At 46.5% G+C, this 18387-nt stretch overlaps 1 protein-coding gene across 1 annotated transcript in view; it reads right to left on the minus strand.

Moving 5' to 3' along the window:
• Window positions 1-18387, minus strand: part of SAAL1 (serum amyloid A like 1) — a 67551-nt gene that overhangs the window by 1265 nt on the left and 47899 nt on the right. The window contains exons 4-12 of the mRNA XM_040327988.1: window positions 17537-17620; window positions 16852-16931; window positions 15141-15200; window positions 13266-13381; window positions 12093-12276; window positions 10993-11075; window positions 9115-9303; window positions 7091-7281; window positions 6044-6136 (exon numbers count right to left, since the gene is read on the minus strand). Of these exons, the coding sequence (XP_040183922.1) occupies window positions 6044-6136; window positions 7091-7281; window positions 9115-9303; window positions 10993-11075; window positions 12093-12276; window positions 13266-13381; window positions 15141-15200; window positions 16852-16931; window positions 17537-17620 (1080 nt within the window). The remainder of the gene's footprint in view (window positions 1-6043; window positions 6137-7090; window positions 7282-9114; window positions 9304-10992; window positions 11076-12092; window positions 12277-13265; window positions 13382-15140; window positions 15201-16851; window positions 16932-17536; window positions 17621-18387) is intronic.

An 18387-nucleotide genomic window follows, 5' to 3' on the forward strand; every position in this document is an offset into this window, starting at 1 on the left:
ACATACTGCACGAGATGACCAGAGACTGCGGACATACTGCACAAGATTATCAGAGACTGCGGACATACTGCACGAGATGACCAGAGACTGCGGACATACTGCACAAGATTATCAGAGACTGCGGACATACTGCACGAGATGATCAGAGACTGTGGACATACTGCACAAGATGACCAGAGACTGCGGACATACTGCACGAGATGACCAGAGACTGCACACATACTGCACGAAATTATCAGAGACTGTGGACATACTGCACAAGATTACCAGAGACTGAAGACATACTGCATTACTTGTCCTGCGACTTGGGAATTCAACGTTGCATGACAAGTTGTACCCCATATCTGTGCGACTTCAAGTCACAGCGTCTTCAAAGTAGTCCCTGCATTACTTTGGTCGCACTTTGATGCAACTTGAGGTCCATAGACCTCCAGAATACACAGGCATTGCTTTAAGTCGCATCAAACTTTCAGACTGTTTTAGCCTGAAAGTCGCAAGATTCTGCCACAATTTTTTGCTGCGATTTTGCAGCGACTTGAAGCAATGCCTGTGTGTTCTGGAGGTCTACGGACCTCAAGTCACATCAAAGTGGGACAAAAGTAATGCAGGGACTACTTCGAAGTCGCTGTGACTTGAAGTTGCACAGATATGAACGGTTCTGATCAGGTCCAACTTATCCTGCAACTTTCCAGTCCCAAGTCGCTATTTCCACCAATTAAATATAAAAACCAATTGAATACGCGGGGGGGGGGGGGGGGGGGGGGGGGGGGGAGTATGGGTTCCCTTCCTGCCGCTATTTCCACCAATTAAATAAATAAAAAAAAATAACATTTTAACAAGCCCGGAGGGGAGGGGGGATTGGATAAGGTCCAAAAAGAAATGAATGAATAAGCGGGGGGGATGGTTTGGCTATTTCCACCAATTAAATAAAAAAAAACAATGTTAAATACTTTTTTTTTTAACAAGCCGGGGGGGGGGGGGGGGGGGGGGGGGGGGGATTGGATGGGGTCCAAATAAAAAAATGAATAAGTGGGGGGGGGGGGGGGGGGTTGGGTGCCGTCACAGCTGCTATTTCCACCAGTTAAATTAAATAAAAACAATGTTAAATACTTTTTTTTTTTTTTTTTTAACAAGCCTGGTTTGGGTGGTGCCGTTAATGCTGCTATTTCCACCTATTGACAAAAAAACGGTCGGTATTTTTGGCCAAAGTTTTTTTTTTTTTTTATAGGTCGGGTGCGGGAAGGGGTCCGTTTGCTGGCTCTTGCATACATCAAACACACTTTAATTAGGCAGGGAGGGGGTTCATACCTGTTACTGCAGGCATGCTGGCAGATAGCTTTGAGGCGCACTCAGCTCCTGAGTCCCGACGTCACTTCCGGTTCTTCCTGAGACGTCGGGACTAGCACAGAGACGTGCGGGTGCACACAGAAAGTGTGCACCCAAGCCATAGAAAGACAGTCCATCGCGCCTGAAGCAAGTGGCGCGATGGAGAACGCCACAAAGGCATTTTTTTTTTGCCAATGTAGCGCCTCGTCTGCAATCCCGTGATTGCACAGACGTGGCGCTACCCACACAACACTGTGTCCAGCGCCCGGCGCTCGGACACAGTGCACCTAAGTACCTTTTTTGGAAAAAAAATTTCCTTAAAGGGACATGTTTAAATAAACATTTTTTTTTTTTTTTTTAGATTTTTTTTTTTTTTTTTACTGATTGGGGGAGGGGGGCGGCGCCCGGGCGCCCTCTATGGACGGGCCGCCACTGGTCCTCACCAAGGCCAGTTCTGTGGCACCGGGATGTTAAATTGGTTCTAAATGTAGAATTTTTTTTTTTACCTTCATGCATTCTCTGCATTAAGGTATAAAACCTTCTGTGTGCAGCTCCCCCCCAACCCCCCGATTCAGCGATGTGCATGAGAGCAGTGGCTCTCTTTCTCCACACCGGCTCAGGAGACAGCAGCGGGGGCCATTGGCCGGATCAGGTGGCGGGTTCGAGGTGCGCTGTGTGTGTGTCAATGGACACAAAGCACAGTTTGGGAGTGGGCCCCAACAAGTGCCCCCATAGCAAGTGAAGGGGGGGGGGGGACCAGGAGCACCAATTAGGACAAGGATCGGGGCTGTGTGTGCTTTGTGCAAAACCATTACACTGCTGTTTTTTGCTACTTGTAACGTAACCTGTAATGCCAACGGCCACCACAAGATGGCCACTCCTAGATTCCTTCTGCAGGCCTCAGCTTCCTTCTGTGAAGGCCCGCGAAGCCGCGGTCTCAGCTTCCTTCTGTGAAGGCCACGGCCTCAATTACCGGCTGGCGCGGGCCCGCCGCGATCGCGCCGGCCAGTAATTGAGGCGGTGGCTTAGCGTGTGCGGCCTTCTGCAGCCCTAAGCTTCCTCAGGCACCAGGTCACAATTTCTTGTCGCAATTGCGACCTGGCGCCCGGATTTTGTTCAGGTCTGAGTTATGTAATGACATCACTTCTGGTTTACTCGAAACAATTGACGCAATTTTTAAAAGATGGAAAACATTCAAAAAACATAGATCTTGAATGCTTTTATAACTGAGAGGGAAAATGTGGGGTCTTATAGACAGCAGATCTCTCTATAAAGAGTACCTGTCACTGCCTATTACTGTCACAAGGGATGTTTACATTCCTTGTGACAGCAATAAAAGTGATCAAAAAATGTTTTTTTAAAAGCAACAGTGTAAAAACAAATTTAAGTGCCCCCCATCCTACTGTGAAAATACCATGTGTCAAAAAAATCTAGCAAAACACACCAATTTATTCTTTAGGGCCTCTGCTTTAAAAAAACATATAGGGCCGGATTCAGGTAGGGGCGCGCATTGTTACGGCGGCGCAGCGTATCGTATTTACGCTACGCCGCCGTAAGTCAGAGAGGCAAGTACTGTATTCACAAAGCACTTGCCTCCTAAGTTACCGCGGCGTAGCGTAAATGGGGCCGGCGTAAGCGCGCGTAATTCAAATGAGGATGAGGGGGCGTGTTTTATGTTAATTATTGGTGACCTGACGTGATTGACCTTTTTCCCCGAAAGGAGCATGCGCCGTCCGTGGAATTTCCCAGTGTGCATTGCTCCAAAGTACGCCGCAAGGACGTCATTGGTTTCGACGTGAACGTAAATTACGTCCAGCCCCATTCACGGACGAGTTACGCAAACAACGTAAAATTTTCAAATTTCGACGCGGGAACGACGGCCATACTTAACATTGGCTGCGCCACCTAGGGGGCAGGTTTATCTTTACGCGGCGGATCTTTACTGCGACGGGCAAGCGTACGTTCGTGAATCGGCGTATCTAGTCATTTACATATTCTACGCCGAAATCAACGGAAGCGCCACCTAGCGGCCAGCGGGAAAATTGCACACCAAGATACGACGGCGCAGGCCGTCGTATCTTAGCTAGGTTTAAGCGTATCTCTGTTTGAGAATACACTTAAACTTACGATGGGCTTAGATTCCGAGTTACGTCAGCGTATCTACTGATACGCCGGCGTAACTCTTTGTGAATCGGGCCCATAATGTTTGGGGGGGTTCTAAGTAATTTTCTATAAAAAAATACAGATTGTTACATGTGAACAAAAAGTGCCAAAAAATGCCTGGCCTGGAGGCGAGTAAAAAATAAAAATATATCCTTTAGGCTGCATTTTACTGCATCTGAGCGTTTCAAAGTCGTGCGTTTTTAACGCGATTTTGGCGTAATTTTTCCCGCGTTTTTAAACACTTCCCTATCTTTTTAGCGCCATTTTGTTGAGGTCACCAAACTAAGGGAGGAAAAACGCCTGTAATCTGCCCCCAAAGAAGCTCATGTTCTTTTTTTAAGCTTAGGGCGTTTTTTAGGCGTTTTGCTTCAGGTGACAAAACGCTCAGATTTGAACAGGCGCCATTGAAACTAATTTTGCTTGATGGGTGTTTTTCAGGCGTTTTATGAGCTGAAAACGCTCAGGTGTGAATGCAGCCTTACAAATCACTTGAAAACTGTGACTCCTTGTTGCTTCACACTGTGCATGCATGAGTCGCACTGCGCTTTGCGAATGGTCCTGCAGCATTCTGTGACCTGCGACGTGTCCCAGAAGGATGCGGGCACCCTTTAAAGCAGAGCTCCACCCAAAAGTTAACCTTCTGCTCATCTGTCTCCTCCCACCACCAACCCCGTGCCACATTTTGGAACCTTTTAGAGGGGGAGCGGGTACCTGTTTTTGACAGGTACCCTGTCCCCACTTCCACCGGACCTTGCTACGACGAGGTACCCCGGCCCACCGGGCAATGTTAATGTATTAATTTTTTGAGGGAAGGGCGGAACTCCGCTTTAAGGTTAAGTTCCACGTTAAACTTCACTTCAATACCATTGCTGGACTGGTTGATTATAACGGTACCACATCCTGACTTCATCTTGCTACAAGCACACTTTTTTAGGGAATGAAATTTTAGCACCCGAAGGTGGGAAATATGAAACTCCTCCCTTTGGGGCCGTGCCTGTATCCTGTCGAGAAAAGCCTCCTGACAATAATGCCCGCCCGGGACTGCGCATGCATCGGGAGCATGTGACACAATGTCGCCTATTGTGCGCAGGCGCCGTCTACAGCTGACGACGGCTCTGTGCTGCGCAGTACCGGGCGGGCATTATTCGACAGGGGGGCATTTCTCGTCAGAACACCGGCACTGCAAGGCTTAACAGCTCATTTAGTCTAGGGAAATCTATGCATCTTACTTACCTTAGGCGATCCTCTGCTCCCCCAGCAGGTGGCGCTCCCCTACGCTCTGGCAGTGGATTGTCCCTTGGCGTTGTCCTGTCCGATGCAGGGCAATTCAGGACCCTAGACCTCTGGAGCGTGGGGGAGAAGACACTGTGGGGATCGCTCTAACAATGAGGAGGATCGGGAAAGTAGATCTTTTCCATGCCCTAGACCTCATAAGTATTCAACCCTTGCAGTGCCGGCACAGCCTCAAAGCAAGGGATGGAATCCAAGTTTGTCAGAGTTGGGCTTTAACCGCTTAACGACCGCCGCATGTACATATACGTCAGCAGAATGGCTCGGACAGGCAGAACGACGTGCCTGCACATCGCTGCCTAGACGTGGGTCCGATCGGGACACATCCCCCCCCCCCCCCAGTACATGCGGCGGTCGGAAATCGTCGAGGAGCGATCCGGGATGAGGGGGCGGCTATTCGTTTCTAGCCGCCCCCTCGCGATCGCTCCCCGGAGCTGAAGAACGGGGGGGCCGTATGTAAACACGGCTTCCCCGTGCTTCACTGTGGCGGCTGCATCGATCGTGTCATCCCTTTTATAGGGAGACACAATCGATGACGTCAGTCCTACAGCCACACCCCCTACAGTTGTAAACACACACTAGGTGAAACATAACCCCTTTAGCGCCCCCTTGTCGTTAACTCCCAAACTGCAACTGTCATTTTCACAATAAACAATGCAATTTAAATACATTTTTTGCTGTGAAAATGACAATGGTCCCAAAAATGTGTCAAAATTGTCTGAAGTGTCCACCATAATGTCGCAGTCACGAAAAAAATCGCTGATCGCCGCCATTAGTAGTAAAAAAAAAAAAAAAAATGCAATAAAACTATCCCCCATTTTGTAAACGCTATAAATTTTGCGCAAACCAACCGATAAACGCTTATTGCGATTTTTTTTTACCAAAAATATGTAGAAGAATACGTATCGGCCTAAACTGAGGAATATATATATAGGAATTTATATATTTTTGGGGGATATTTATTATAGCAAAAAGTAAAAAAATATAGCTTTTTTTTCAAAATTGTTGCTCTATTTTTGTTTATAGCACAAAAAAAAAAAAAAAAAAAAAAAAAAAAATCGCAGAGGTGATCAAATACCACCAAAAGAAAGCTCTATTTGTGGGAAGAAAAGGACGCAAATTTCGTTTCGATACAACATTGCATGACCGCGCAATTACCAGTTAAAGCAGCGCAGTGCCAAATTGTAAAAACTCCTCTGGCCATTTAGCTGCATATTGGTCCGGGGCTTAAGTGGTTAATGAGTTATAAACAGGAGATACTTACAGAAAGAGAATAGAGGGGGAGCAAGTTCCGAAGCGCACACAGACACTTCTCCTTGGTAACATATCCTTGTTTGAGTGCCTCCAATATGTTCTCCTGGGGATAAAAAATAAAGAAATAATTAACATAACACAGAACTCTTATTAAAGATGAATTCCAACAATTCAACAACTTTGCAAAAAGTGCAGGCACACGTCAAGTCCAATTAGGTGCATGTCACCCCTGGGACTTACCTCCATTACTTACATGTACTTCTGGAGGATGCACTCCAGCTCGGAGGGAAGAGAAGCGTGCACACAGCAGCTATGTCCGTCCCTCCCCTCTGCTGACCATTCACAGAAGCCTTTGTACTTTGTGAATGAGTTTACATAATACAAAGGCTTCTGTGAATGGGCAAGAGGAGGAGACGGGTGGGCATAGCCGTTCCAGTGACTATTCTTGAAGGAACAGAGACCACAGTGAGCAGCCTTGGAGCTCTGGAAGTTATCTTCTTGGAGCACAATAAACCTGTACGATGTGAATAATAGAGATAAGTCTATAAGGCAGCAAGCACCTCGTTAGACTTAACTCATGGTAGGCCAGCAGTTTTTACAAAGTAGCGGAATTCCTGGAATTCAGCTTTAAAAGGTGAAAGGTATAAAGGGATTGTGGCAGATAAGAAGTCCGGCCAGAAGTGGTCTTCATGGAAGAATGGTGGCCAAAAAGCCAAACCTTCGACACGGCTAAGCAACTCAAATATGCTGGAAAAATTAGGAACTGGGGTTCAGAAAAATGTCATCAGGTGCCCTGGACTGACGAGTCAAAATGTGAAATATTTGGCTGCAGCAGGAGGCAGTTTGTTTGGTGAAGGGCTGGAAAGCGGTACAATAGTGTCTGCGACCAACTGTGAAGCATGGTGGAGGTTCCAAGTTTGGGGCTGCATTTCTGCGACAGGACATTCATTTGGTTCATTGATACAAATAAACTAAACACTTTTATTACTGAAAGCATTCTTCATTTACAAAAAAAATTCAAACCTGCACTGTAGTGTACTGTAAACGGAAGTGTCACCTTTGTTAGCTTTTTGAGGATATTGGAGAGGAATTCACAGCAGATGTCCTTCAATATCTTCATATGGAAATCCTCTTTAATGGCCGCTTCTTTTTTAGGATCACCTTGATCGTGGTGTTTGCCGTTGCTCCTCCGCCAACAGATCTCCAAGTTCTCCAGAAATCGGGTCAGGCTGTTGATCAAGGGGAGATCTGCAAGAGAAAAATAAAAAATTCTCATTGTTGGGCATAAAGTCAGGAATGCCATAAATCAGCTTATTCTGCAAGTGACATCAGACGGGTTCAGCTGAATGTAAGCAATATTGGACCTTTTCTTGTTTCCTCCCAACAATGAATGAAAACGGGTACAGTGGAACCTTGGATTACGAGTATAATCCGTTCCAGGAGAATGCTTGTAATCCAAAGCACTCGCATATCAAAGCGAGTTTCCCCATAGAAGTCAATGGAAAACGAAGATAATTAGTTCTGCATGGACTTCTATGGCATGCAATACCGCATGTGGCCAGAGGTTGGGGCCGGAGAGCCCTTTGGAAAGGCTCGGGGACAGCTCGGCTGAACTCAGAAAACCTTGGAAAGGCTCGGGAACTGAGTATTTCCGAACGGCTCCGGCGCTCTCGCACCTCTGGCCAAATGCGGTACTGCATGCCTCATTAGCTTGAATTCTGCTCGTTTTGCGAGACAACGCTCACAAACCGAAATTATTTTTGTTTCCATTGACCTCTATGGGGAAACTCGCTTTGATATGCGAGTGCTTTGGATTACAAGCATTCTCCTGGAACGGATTATGCTCGTAATCCAAGGTTCCACTGTATTCCATACACGTGTTTTTAGTGCGTTCCATACAGAAAAAATAAAAATGCAGGAGGTTTTACTTTTGTTGACTGCACTGGTGTGAATCAGGACCATTGCAATACATGGGAAAACACTGTGCATGCGTTTTTGATGCAGAATAAAAACCGCACTAGCCTGTATCTGCTGTGAACCGCCCCTTAACCACTTGCTGATAGCCGTACGACTATATACGGCCGCAGTGTGGTTCTAATTCTCCGGGAGGCCGTCTTTATACGGCCTCCTCTCCTCCGGGCCACTGGTGGGCGCGCGCCCGCCGCATCACTGAGATGCCGATGCGCGTGCCTGGCGACCGCGATGTCCGCCAGGTACCCGCGATCGGCGGTTACAGAGACAAGGACGTGGATCTGTGTGTGTAAACACACAGATCCACGTCCTCGTCAGGGAGAGAGGAGACTGATCTGTGTCCCTTGTACATAGGGACACAGCATCGGTTACCTCCCCCAGTCAGTCCCCTTCCCCCACAGTTCGAAACACTATGTGTTAACCCCTTCAATGCCAGTCACATTTATACAGTAATTAGTGCATATTTATAGCACTGATCGCGGTATAAATGTGAATGGTGCCAAAAATGTGTCAAAAGTGTCCGATGTGTTCACCATAATGTCGCAGTTCCAATAAAAATCGCAGATCGCCGTCATTACTAGTAAAAAAAAAAAAAAAATAATAATAATAATAATAAAAAAAAATTCTGTCCCCTATTTTGTAGGCGCTATAACTTTTGCGCAAACCAGTCGCTTATAGCGATTTTTTTTTTTTACCAAAAATATGTAGAAGAATACGTATCGGCCTAGACTGAGAATTTTTTATTTTTTTTTAATTGGGCAATTATAGCAACAAGTAAAAAATATATTTTTTTTTTTCAAAATTGTCTCTTTTTTTTGTTTATAGCACAAAAAATAAAAAACCGCAGAGGTGATCAAATACCACCAAAATAAAGCTCTATTTGTGGGGAAAAAAGGACGTCAATTTTGTTTGGGAGACACGTCGCACGACCGCGCAATTGTCAGTTAAAGCGACGCAGTGCCGAAAGCTGAAATTTCACCTGGGCAGGAAGGGGGTGTATGTGCCCAGTAAGCAAGTGGTTAAAGGTGAATTGCTCCTAAGGCAATTTCACTTCCGCTCTCAGCTGACATAAAATTAGTGAGGAACAAATAGCAACATATAAAGATTTACTTTTTGCAGTCCGGGTGTATTCCTGCTCTGTCTGGGAGGAGAACATGGCGGACATGACAGCCAGGATGTAGGATAAGATGGTTTTCTGCTCCTGGATGATCAGTGGCGGGTCCCCAGACTGACACAAATCCCGACGTATCAGCTTGAATAAAAATCCCCATATCCGCTTCCCATCCGCTGGAGACTGTACTGGGAAAAATAAAATATTACATCTTTAAAAAAAAAATAATAATAATAATGAACGGTTCTATGCACCATCTTAACCATTTAACATATTGGTTGGGGTGTGGGCAGTATGGGAGGCCCATTTATAAATAATGTACTGTGTGAACGCCGCAACATTCCCTCAGCCTTCACAAATAATTCCTTTAATGCAGGGGTCTCAAACTGGTGGCCCTCCAGCTGTTGCGAAACGTCAAGACCCATGAAGCATTGCAAGGCTGACAGTTTACAAGCATGACTCCCAGAGGCATGATGGGACTTGTAGTTCCGCAACAGCTGGAGGACCACCAGTTTGAGACCCCTGCTTAAAGTGGAGGTTCACCCTAAAACAATTATCTAACATTACATCCAGCATACTAACGACACGTACAGTTACATAGTTACATAGTTAGTCAGGTTGAAAAAAGACACAAGTCCATCCAGTTCAACCAATAAAAATAATAAAAAAACACAGTAAAATCCTATACACCCAACTCCATACCCACAGTATGCTGGTATTTTTTTTTTTTTTTTTGCCATACATACCGTTATATTGTTATTTCCCCCCCCCCCCCCCCGGGTTCTGATTCCCGCGGGACTTAAAGCAGGTGGTAAAAAGGTGATACACCACCACCTCCTCGCCGCCTGTCAATGCTCTCCGAAGAGCAATCTGAATAAGGATCACTTTTCAAAGATCAAAGCAAGCGTGAATGAGCCCTAAGGGTAGATTTAGGAATGCGTCTGATCTCGCTTTCCTCTAAAGTCCGATCAGATTGTGCGATTCCTCCTCACCGCCTGTTTTAACCCCAATTTTGCAGACAAAAGTGTGGCGCAACCACGTATATTGCGGGGCGTTTGCGGCGCTTCCCCCCATTTACTTAAATGCATAGGTGTGCGCAGCCTATTGCATTAGGGTGTGCACTCCAAAGCCCAAACACACACTACCGATCGCTCACGGTGTTCATTCTGAAAGGGAAGGGGGCCGGTAAATTACCTATTTACTGGCCCCTTCCCCACTCCTAAAACATCCCAGCAGCAACTGCCAATAGGAGAGGAGGGAAGCTGTCAGCGCTGTGGGGGGAAAGATGGGAGCCAGGGCAGTAGGAGAATCTGTGCTGCACAGGGTGATTAGGGTGTGCCTGGGCACACCCTGTGCGCACGCCTATGCTTGAATGTGTAGTGTTCGGCAAGCTTGACGCCCGCCGATCGTTACATGTTGAGTGAACTTTGCAGTGCGTGTGGCGAAGCATTATCTCCCTCCGCTGGCTTCTGCAGCTTAAAGGGATAATAAAGCTTTTTTTTTTTTTTATATAAAAACAAACATGTTATACTTACCTGCTCTGTGTAATGGTTTTGCACAGAGCAGCCCCGATCCTCTTCTTCTTGGGTCCCATGCCGATGCTCCTGGTTAGTCCCTCCACCCAAGCATGCAGCTCTGTATATCCATTCACACACGGAGCCCCGGCTCGGCCCCGCCTCCTCCGTCTCCCGATTGGCTCACTGGCTTCGATTGACAGCAGCAGGAGCAAATGGCTCCCTCTCCTGCCAAAAGCCAATCAGGAGTGCAATTCCTCGGAGAGCCAAGCTTCTTGCAGACAACGCTGTTCTTTCTATAGGTCCTATTCGATTATAGATACTCAGGGCTCAGGTCCCCTTTGTACTATATATTATGCTTACCTATAGACTGAATGCCCTCATCCACTGTGGTCACCAGCTGTAATATGTGCATGTATACATCAAGACCTTCTGATCTTTCACACCTGGAAAGTAACAAGACAAGATGGTTTAAGCCCTACTCCGAAAAAAAAAAAAAAAAAAAAGCCCTACTCCAAAAAAAAAAAAAAAAAAGCCCTACTCCGGAAAAAAGAGCCCTACCCCTGGAAAAAAAGCCCTGCCCTGGAAAAAAAGCCCTGCCCTGGAAAAAAAGCCCTGCCCTGGAAAAAAAGCCCTGCCCTGGAAAAAAAGCCCTGCCCTGGAAAAAAAGCCCTGCCCTGTAAAAAAGCCCTACCCTGAAAAAAAGCCCTACCCCCGAAAAAAAGCCCTACCCCCGAAAAAAAGCCCTACCCCCGAAAAAAAGCCCTACTCCTGAAGAAGTCCACTGGAGGAAATACACAAAATACTGTACCTGCTAACTTAAAAAAAACGGGTATTACCAGTCACTGGAGTCCAGCGCTGTCTTCCTGCAGATGGTTCTTCTCACAGGTTTCCCAGCACCGCCATCTTGGATTTGGGAGCTGGCTGTGGCTTCCTGAGGAATCACAGCCAGCTCCCCACTCCGCATGTGCGAGATCACGCAACGCCCTTGAGCATGTGACATGTCTGTGGGAGGGGAAATTGATGTCTCTATTGCCTAGGTGAGAAATGAGGAAGTGGGAGCAGCTACTGTACCTCAAAAAGTACCTGCTCCCTATATTTAAAAAATATCCTGAGTACAGGAGTGGGAGCTTTAAACTAGCCACTTTGCTTTAAACTAGCCACTTTGCTTTAAACTAGCCACTTTGCTTTAAACTAGCCACTTTGCTTTAAACTAGCCACTTTGGGGAAGGAAGACTAGTGCAGGGTTACGATGGATTTTTATTTTGAAATGATAATCACTAGGACTGGCTATCACAGTCATCACATGATCAGAAGACCATCCCGCCTGTCTGACAGCTCAGTCACTGTTCTGGGAGCATGCATGTAGTATGATCATGAGGATCAGAGGCGTATGAGTGTATGACCTATAAGCTGGTTATATGAAGTCCCTCTCTACCGAAAACACAAGAATATGAACTCACTTCAGCTGTTTCGCAGCCTCCAGTAGAGAACGAACAAGGGTGAGCGGGGCGGGTTTCTCTTCTTCGAGATCGGCATTTGGAGCGCCTGGCTGCTGGCTCCCAGCTTTTATCCAATCGATCATTAAGTCTTCATCCACGTCAAACAGCTTGTCCACCAATTCTCCGACTTTAGACAGGAGGTCCACTACAAGGAGATTTCACACACTTCAAAATCACAATTGGTTTTTAAAGGGTATCTAAAGTGTTAATTTTACTTTTATTTTTCTAGTTTGACACTTTCTTTTTACATTCTTTTTTTGATCACTTTTATTCCTATTACAAGGAATGTAAACATCACCTGTAATAGGAATAGGGCACGACAGCACCTCTTTACAGTGAGATCTGGGGGTCAATAAGTCCCCACATCTCACCTCTAGGCTGGAAAGCCTGAAATAAAATAAAAAAAAAAAAAAAAAAAAAAACACGATCTCGGCTTCCCAGCTGAGGCTGCTCCATTTTTTCAAATGCTGAGGCCGGGCCTGATGTCATAACATCGCGTCTGGCCTCCGAACGATCCCAGAGACTCCGGGGACCATCGGATCCCCTGAAAAATCTCTACCGTAAGAATCGGTCGCCAGCGCTTCCCTTCCCTGACTCACCATGGCACGGGCGAGTCGGTAGAAGCACCAGAGGACCCCCTGATGGACGTCCCCTCTCGCCACCTGTTAGAACGATGGAGCGGCCGAACAGCCACTATGATTGTTCTTACGGTGTAGGGAATTGCCGGCTGAAAAAGAAGACATCTAAATGATGTCTGTAGCTGCAACCATCATTTAGATATCACTGTTCAAACCAGATGATGTCATATGACGTGCGGCGGGTGGGAAGCGGTTAAAGTAGCGCAGTACGCTATAGCAAAAAATGCTCTGGTCATGAAGGGGGAAAAAACAAAGGCACTATGCAGTGGTTCTCAACCCTGTCCTCAAGTACCCCCAACAGGCCATGTTTGCAGGTTTTCCTTCATCTTGCACAGGTGCTTTAAATCCGAGTCAATGGCTTGGGTTTTTTGGACAGCTATTTTATCTAAGAGAAATTCCCAAAACATGGCCTGTTGGGGGTTCTTGAGGACAGGGTTGAGAACCACTGGTGTAGAAGACATAAATACAAGCCTTTAGTATGGATATGAATTGTTACCATTAGTGGAGCTGTTCATGATAAAGCACAGGTTATCTCGGACGGAGGAGTGCTTCCTGATTCTTTCCAGCCACGTGCTCATTGCTTCCGCCTGAGACAGACACGTCAATAGCAACCTGCAACACAGAGGTTGGGGGAAAAAAAGACAAGTCCATTAAGTCCCAACAAATCCTCCAACAGAAAAAACAACACCCAACCAACCCAACCACAAACACCAACACCAACACCCAACACCAACACCCAACATCCAACACCCAACACCAACATCCAACATCAACATCCAACATCAACATCCAACATCAACATCCAACATCAACATCCAACATCAACATCCAACATCAACATCCAACATCAACATCCAACATCAACATCCAACATCAACATCCAACATCAACATCCAACATCAACATCCAACCCCAACATCCAACATCAACATCCAACATCAACATCCAACATCAACATCCAACATCAACATCCAACATCAACATCCAACATCAACATCCAACATCAACATCCAACATCAACATCCAACATCAACATCCAACATCAACATCCAACATCAACATCCAACCCCAACATCCAACACCCAACATCCAACATCCAACACCCAACACCAACATCAACATCCAACACCCAACATCCAACACCAACACCCAACATCCAACACCCAACATCCAACATCCAACACCCAACATCCAACACCCAACATCCAACACCCAACATCCAACACCCAACATCCAACACCCAACATCCAACACCCAACACCAACATCCAACATCAACATCCAACATCAACATCCAACATCAACATCCAACACCAACATCCAACACCAACATCCAACACCAACATCCAACATCAACATCCAACATCAACATCCAACATCAACATCCAACACCAACATCCAACACCACCATCCAACACCACCATCCAACACCACCATCCAACACCACCATCCAACACCACCATCCAACACCACCATCCAACACCACCATCCAACACCATCATCCAACACCATCATCCAACACCATCATCCAACATCCAACATCCAACACCGCCAACACCACCAACAACAACAAACCCCAACAACAACAACAAACCCCAACAACAACAACAAACCCCAACAACAACAACAAACCCCAACAACAACAACAAACCCCAACAACAACAACAAACCCCAACAACAACAACAAACCCCAACAACAACAAACCCCAACAACAACAAACCCCAACAACAACAAACCCCAACAACAACAAACCCCAACAACAACAAACCCCAACAACAACAAACCCCAACAACAACAAAGAAGAAGCCTTTCCATATGCAGGGGTTAAAAACTTTGTTTCCTCCATTCACAAAGCGTTCGTCCACCCCACTTGTCCTATGCGATGACCCTAGACCAGTGATGGTGAACCTTGGCACCCCAGATGTTTTGGAACTTCATTTCCCATGATGCTCAACTACACTGCAGAGTGCATGAATATCATGGGAAATGTAGTTCCAAAACATCTGGGGTGCCGAGGTTCGCCATCACTGCCCCAAGACAATAAGTGCACTTCCAGACAATTTGCACTTATTATTTTTGCCCCTTTGCCCTAACCCCACCCTCCATTGATGTATAGTTACCAGGATCAGAGGGCCTCTGCCTCCATTGTCTGTTTACATTCAGAGGTGAAAGGCTCCCCCCTCTTGGCCACGCTCGCATTACACAGTCCTATAGACTTTTAGGGGGCTTACCTACTCCGGTCTTCCAACCAGAAATGGTTCAGAGATCTCTGAGAAAGTAATATACAGACATGCACAGAAGACGGAGCCTTCCACTTCTAGATGTAAAACAACAGAGGCAAAGGTGTGCACAAAACCCAAAACAGACATACCTGGAGGTTTCTAGTAGTGTTGGCGGGTCCGTGTCACTCAGTAATAAAAGAAGAACTTCCCTATAATAATAATAAAAAAAACAAAAATGTATTCTTACGTTGTGGAATTAGTAAAATCATGTTGTTGTGTCATTATAACAACATTTTCTGAAATTTAGATCGCCCTCTTCTGTTAAAAGCAGATATTACAGCTTACATTTCAAAAAGGAAGAGCTGAAAAATGGAGAGCCTTCCGATTGCTGGTGTACGATACAGAACGGGGATCAAGAGTACCTGTTCTGTGCTTTGAAGGCCAGCACTAGAGATAGAGAGAAATAGCCATAGCAGCCCATATAGCTGGACTGGGTGGGAGGGGGGTTGTGTCCTATTAGAGAGGCTCTTAACGTGGAACTAAAGGCAAAACCTTTTTTTTGCATTTTGGATAGAGTAAGGGAGGTTTATTTTTTATGTATCCCACTAGAGAGATTTCCCTTCACTTCCTGTCCTACAGCCATTAAAATTTTGCTATGGGGCCCCCCATGATTAATGGTTACACCACTGGGACTTGTTTTCATGCGAGGTGCTCTCTGAAGAGCAATGCACATTCAGGGAGCTCATCATGGAGCACTTGACAGGCAGGGAGATGGCACTATAGGGCGATTGCAGAGCAGCCCCATTCACTTGGGTCACAAGTAAGTGGGTGGTATGCCCACCGAAAGCAACAGGGGGGTATCATTTCTGCCGTGATCATGTAGTAAAACATCACCATCGTGGCATGTCTGTATCCTGAGCCAGCTAAAGTGGGTAGCAGTTGGTGGGGCGGTAGACCATGGCTCAAGTACTGTGTTTTACAGCCCCCCAACCTCACTTAGATTGGAATAAATGCTTACAGAGCGCCGAATGCGAGTTGTGAAACTCATGTCTAAGCGCTTCCCAACAAGCTGGGGGTATCCAGTTCCCAGGAGCAAAAAGAAGTAACTAGGACATATAAGTAAGACAGGGGAACAAGCAAGAAGTAAACAGAAGTATAGCAAGAAGAAAGGGGAGGGGAATGGGCCCCAACTCTGCCGGCTATAGTATGTCACAGAAATCGCTCCCAGCTCCAAACACTGGTGATCAGTGATGGGTCCCTCAGAATCTTCAACATCTTATTTATTCATACACCGCGGATGGTGATACAGCCTGCCATCCTAGATTAGAGTGTGTTCTGTGTTCAGACTGAAGTATTATTGGGGGAAATGCAGGCAAGTAATGCATGTGCCTCCACTGTGGGGACGCTCATTGTTTAGTGTTAGGACCACAGATTTACAGGGTGCCTTGGCACGGCTCTGTGGCTCACGCATGCGTTTGCAAATGCGAGCGGACAAAACCCCTGTTTTTAACACATACTGTTAGACAGGTTAATTTGGTTGTTCTGCAGGCTGGTCGGTAAGGAGGCTCGGTTTTTCCCTGGGCATTTCCCAGGTTTTGATATTATTAGGTAAGTAATGCTGGCCTGTCCTTCTCCCCCTCCCCGTAACCGGAAAGTGAAAGGAGACCAGCAGCAAACTGATGAGCTCATTCCTCTGCTCACTTCTCCTATCAACATGCTCGATGGCTCCTTGTGCCGCTTCTCTCTCTTCAAGTCTGAGCCCTGCTGTGCAGGGACTGCAAGAGGCTGATACAAAGTCAGGTACCTACATTGCTTTCAGGTTTATTTTTTATATCTTTATAAAAAAGGACCAAAACTCACCCCAAGTCTTCGTTGCTGCTGAGGTGGAGGCAGGTCTCCGGGAAGCAGGCCATGTTACCCAGAATTCCCACACAGATTTCCTGCACAGAGGAGAGACGTCACACAAGATTAAGGCTAAATCCAGCAGAATAGACAAATGAATGGGCCAATCCATATAAAATGTATCATTCTAAATACCGTATTTATCGGCGTATACGCGCACTTTTTTCCCCTTAAAATAAGGGGAAAATCGCGGGTCAGTTTGAATGCCTGCGCCGACATATACCGAGCGCAGTACACTCAGCTACATTCGGCCAGGCTCGGCTTCGCTCGTGCTCACGCATAAACGTCACAGAGCGTGAGCGAAGCCGAGCCTAGCCGAATGTAGCCGAGTGTACTGCACTCGGTATATGTCAGCGCAGGCATTCAAAGTGAGCGCGGGAAGCAGCGATTCGACAGGGAGACAGCGCGGGAGAACGCCACCGAAGCCGCAGACGGACCAGACGAGGCTGCCGATGGACGCCGCGCAAGACACCAAAACTAAGTACTAAAATGTTTTTTTTACAGGAATTGCGGGTCCACATTAGGGGTGCGCGCTATACGCCGGAGCGCGCAATACCCCGATAAATACGGCAAGCGTCCTCTATTCCTAGAGAATAGATGAAAGGTGCAACTCATTTAGCGTTGGTCTTCAATCACTACTTACTGTCAGTCGATTACTATTCGATTTTGTGATGACTCCTAATAATATTTCTGCTGCGGTGAACTCCACCAGGAACTGCACCACCTCCTAGAAGACAAAAAAAATAACAGTTTAGGACAGGGCTCAAAATTTCAGGTCCTGAGTAAGGACGAGATCGGGCGTGTTCGCAGCTCCACGTGCCCGTGCCCGCCAGGAAGACGACACTCCGTAGCGCTAATCACAGACAGCGAGACTTTTCCCGATCCGCGGCTGCACAGAACGAGAAAGGTCTCACTGCCTGTGATTAGCGCTGCGGAGTGTCAGCTTCCTGGTGGATGCGGGCACGTGAAGCTGCGAACATGCCTGAGCTCATCCTTAGTCCTGAGCTACTAGCCAGGCCTTAAAGGGGTTGTAAAGGTACAATTGTTTTCCCCTAAATAGCTTCCTTTCCCTTAGTGCAGTCCTCCTTCACTTACCTCATCCTTCCATTTTGCTTTTAAATGTCCTTATTTCTTCTGAGAAATCCTCACTTCCTGTTCTTCTGTCTGTAACTCCACACAGTAATGGGAGGCTTTCTCCCTGGTGTGGAGAAAGCCTCTTGAGGGGGGAGGGGGCTAGCAGCAGTGTCCGGATGCCAACAAACACACAGCTCCTTTCTCTATCTGCAAAGTAGAGTGTGTCCTGACTCTCCTGCTCGCCCCCTCAAGAGGCTTTCTCCACACCAGGGAGAAAGCCTTGCATTACAGTGTGGAGTTACAGACAGAAGAACAGGAAGTGAGGATTTCTCAGAAGAAATAAGGACATTTAAAAGCAAAATGGAAGGATGAGGTAAGTGAAGGAGGACTGCACTAAGGTAAAGGAAGATGTTTAGGGAA

The sequence above is a fragment of the Rana temporaria genome, chromosome 11 (genome assembly GCF_905171775.1).
Source record: "Rana temporaria chromosome 11, aRanTem1.1, whole genome shotgun sequence".
NCBI lineage: Eukaryota > Metazoa > Chordata > Amphibia > Anura > Ranidae > Rana > Rana temporaria.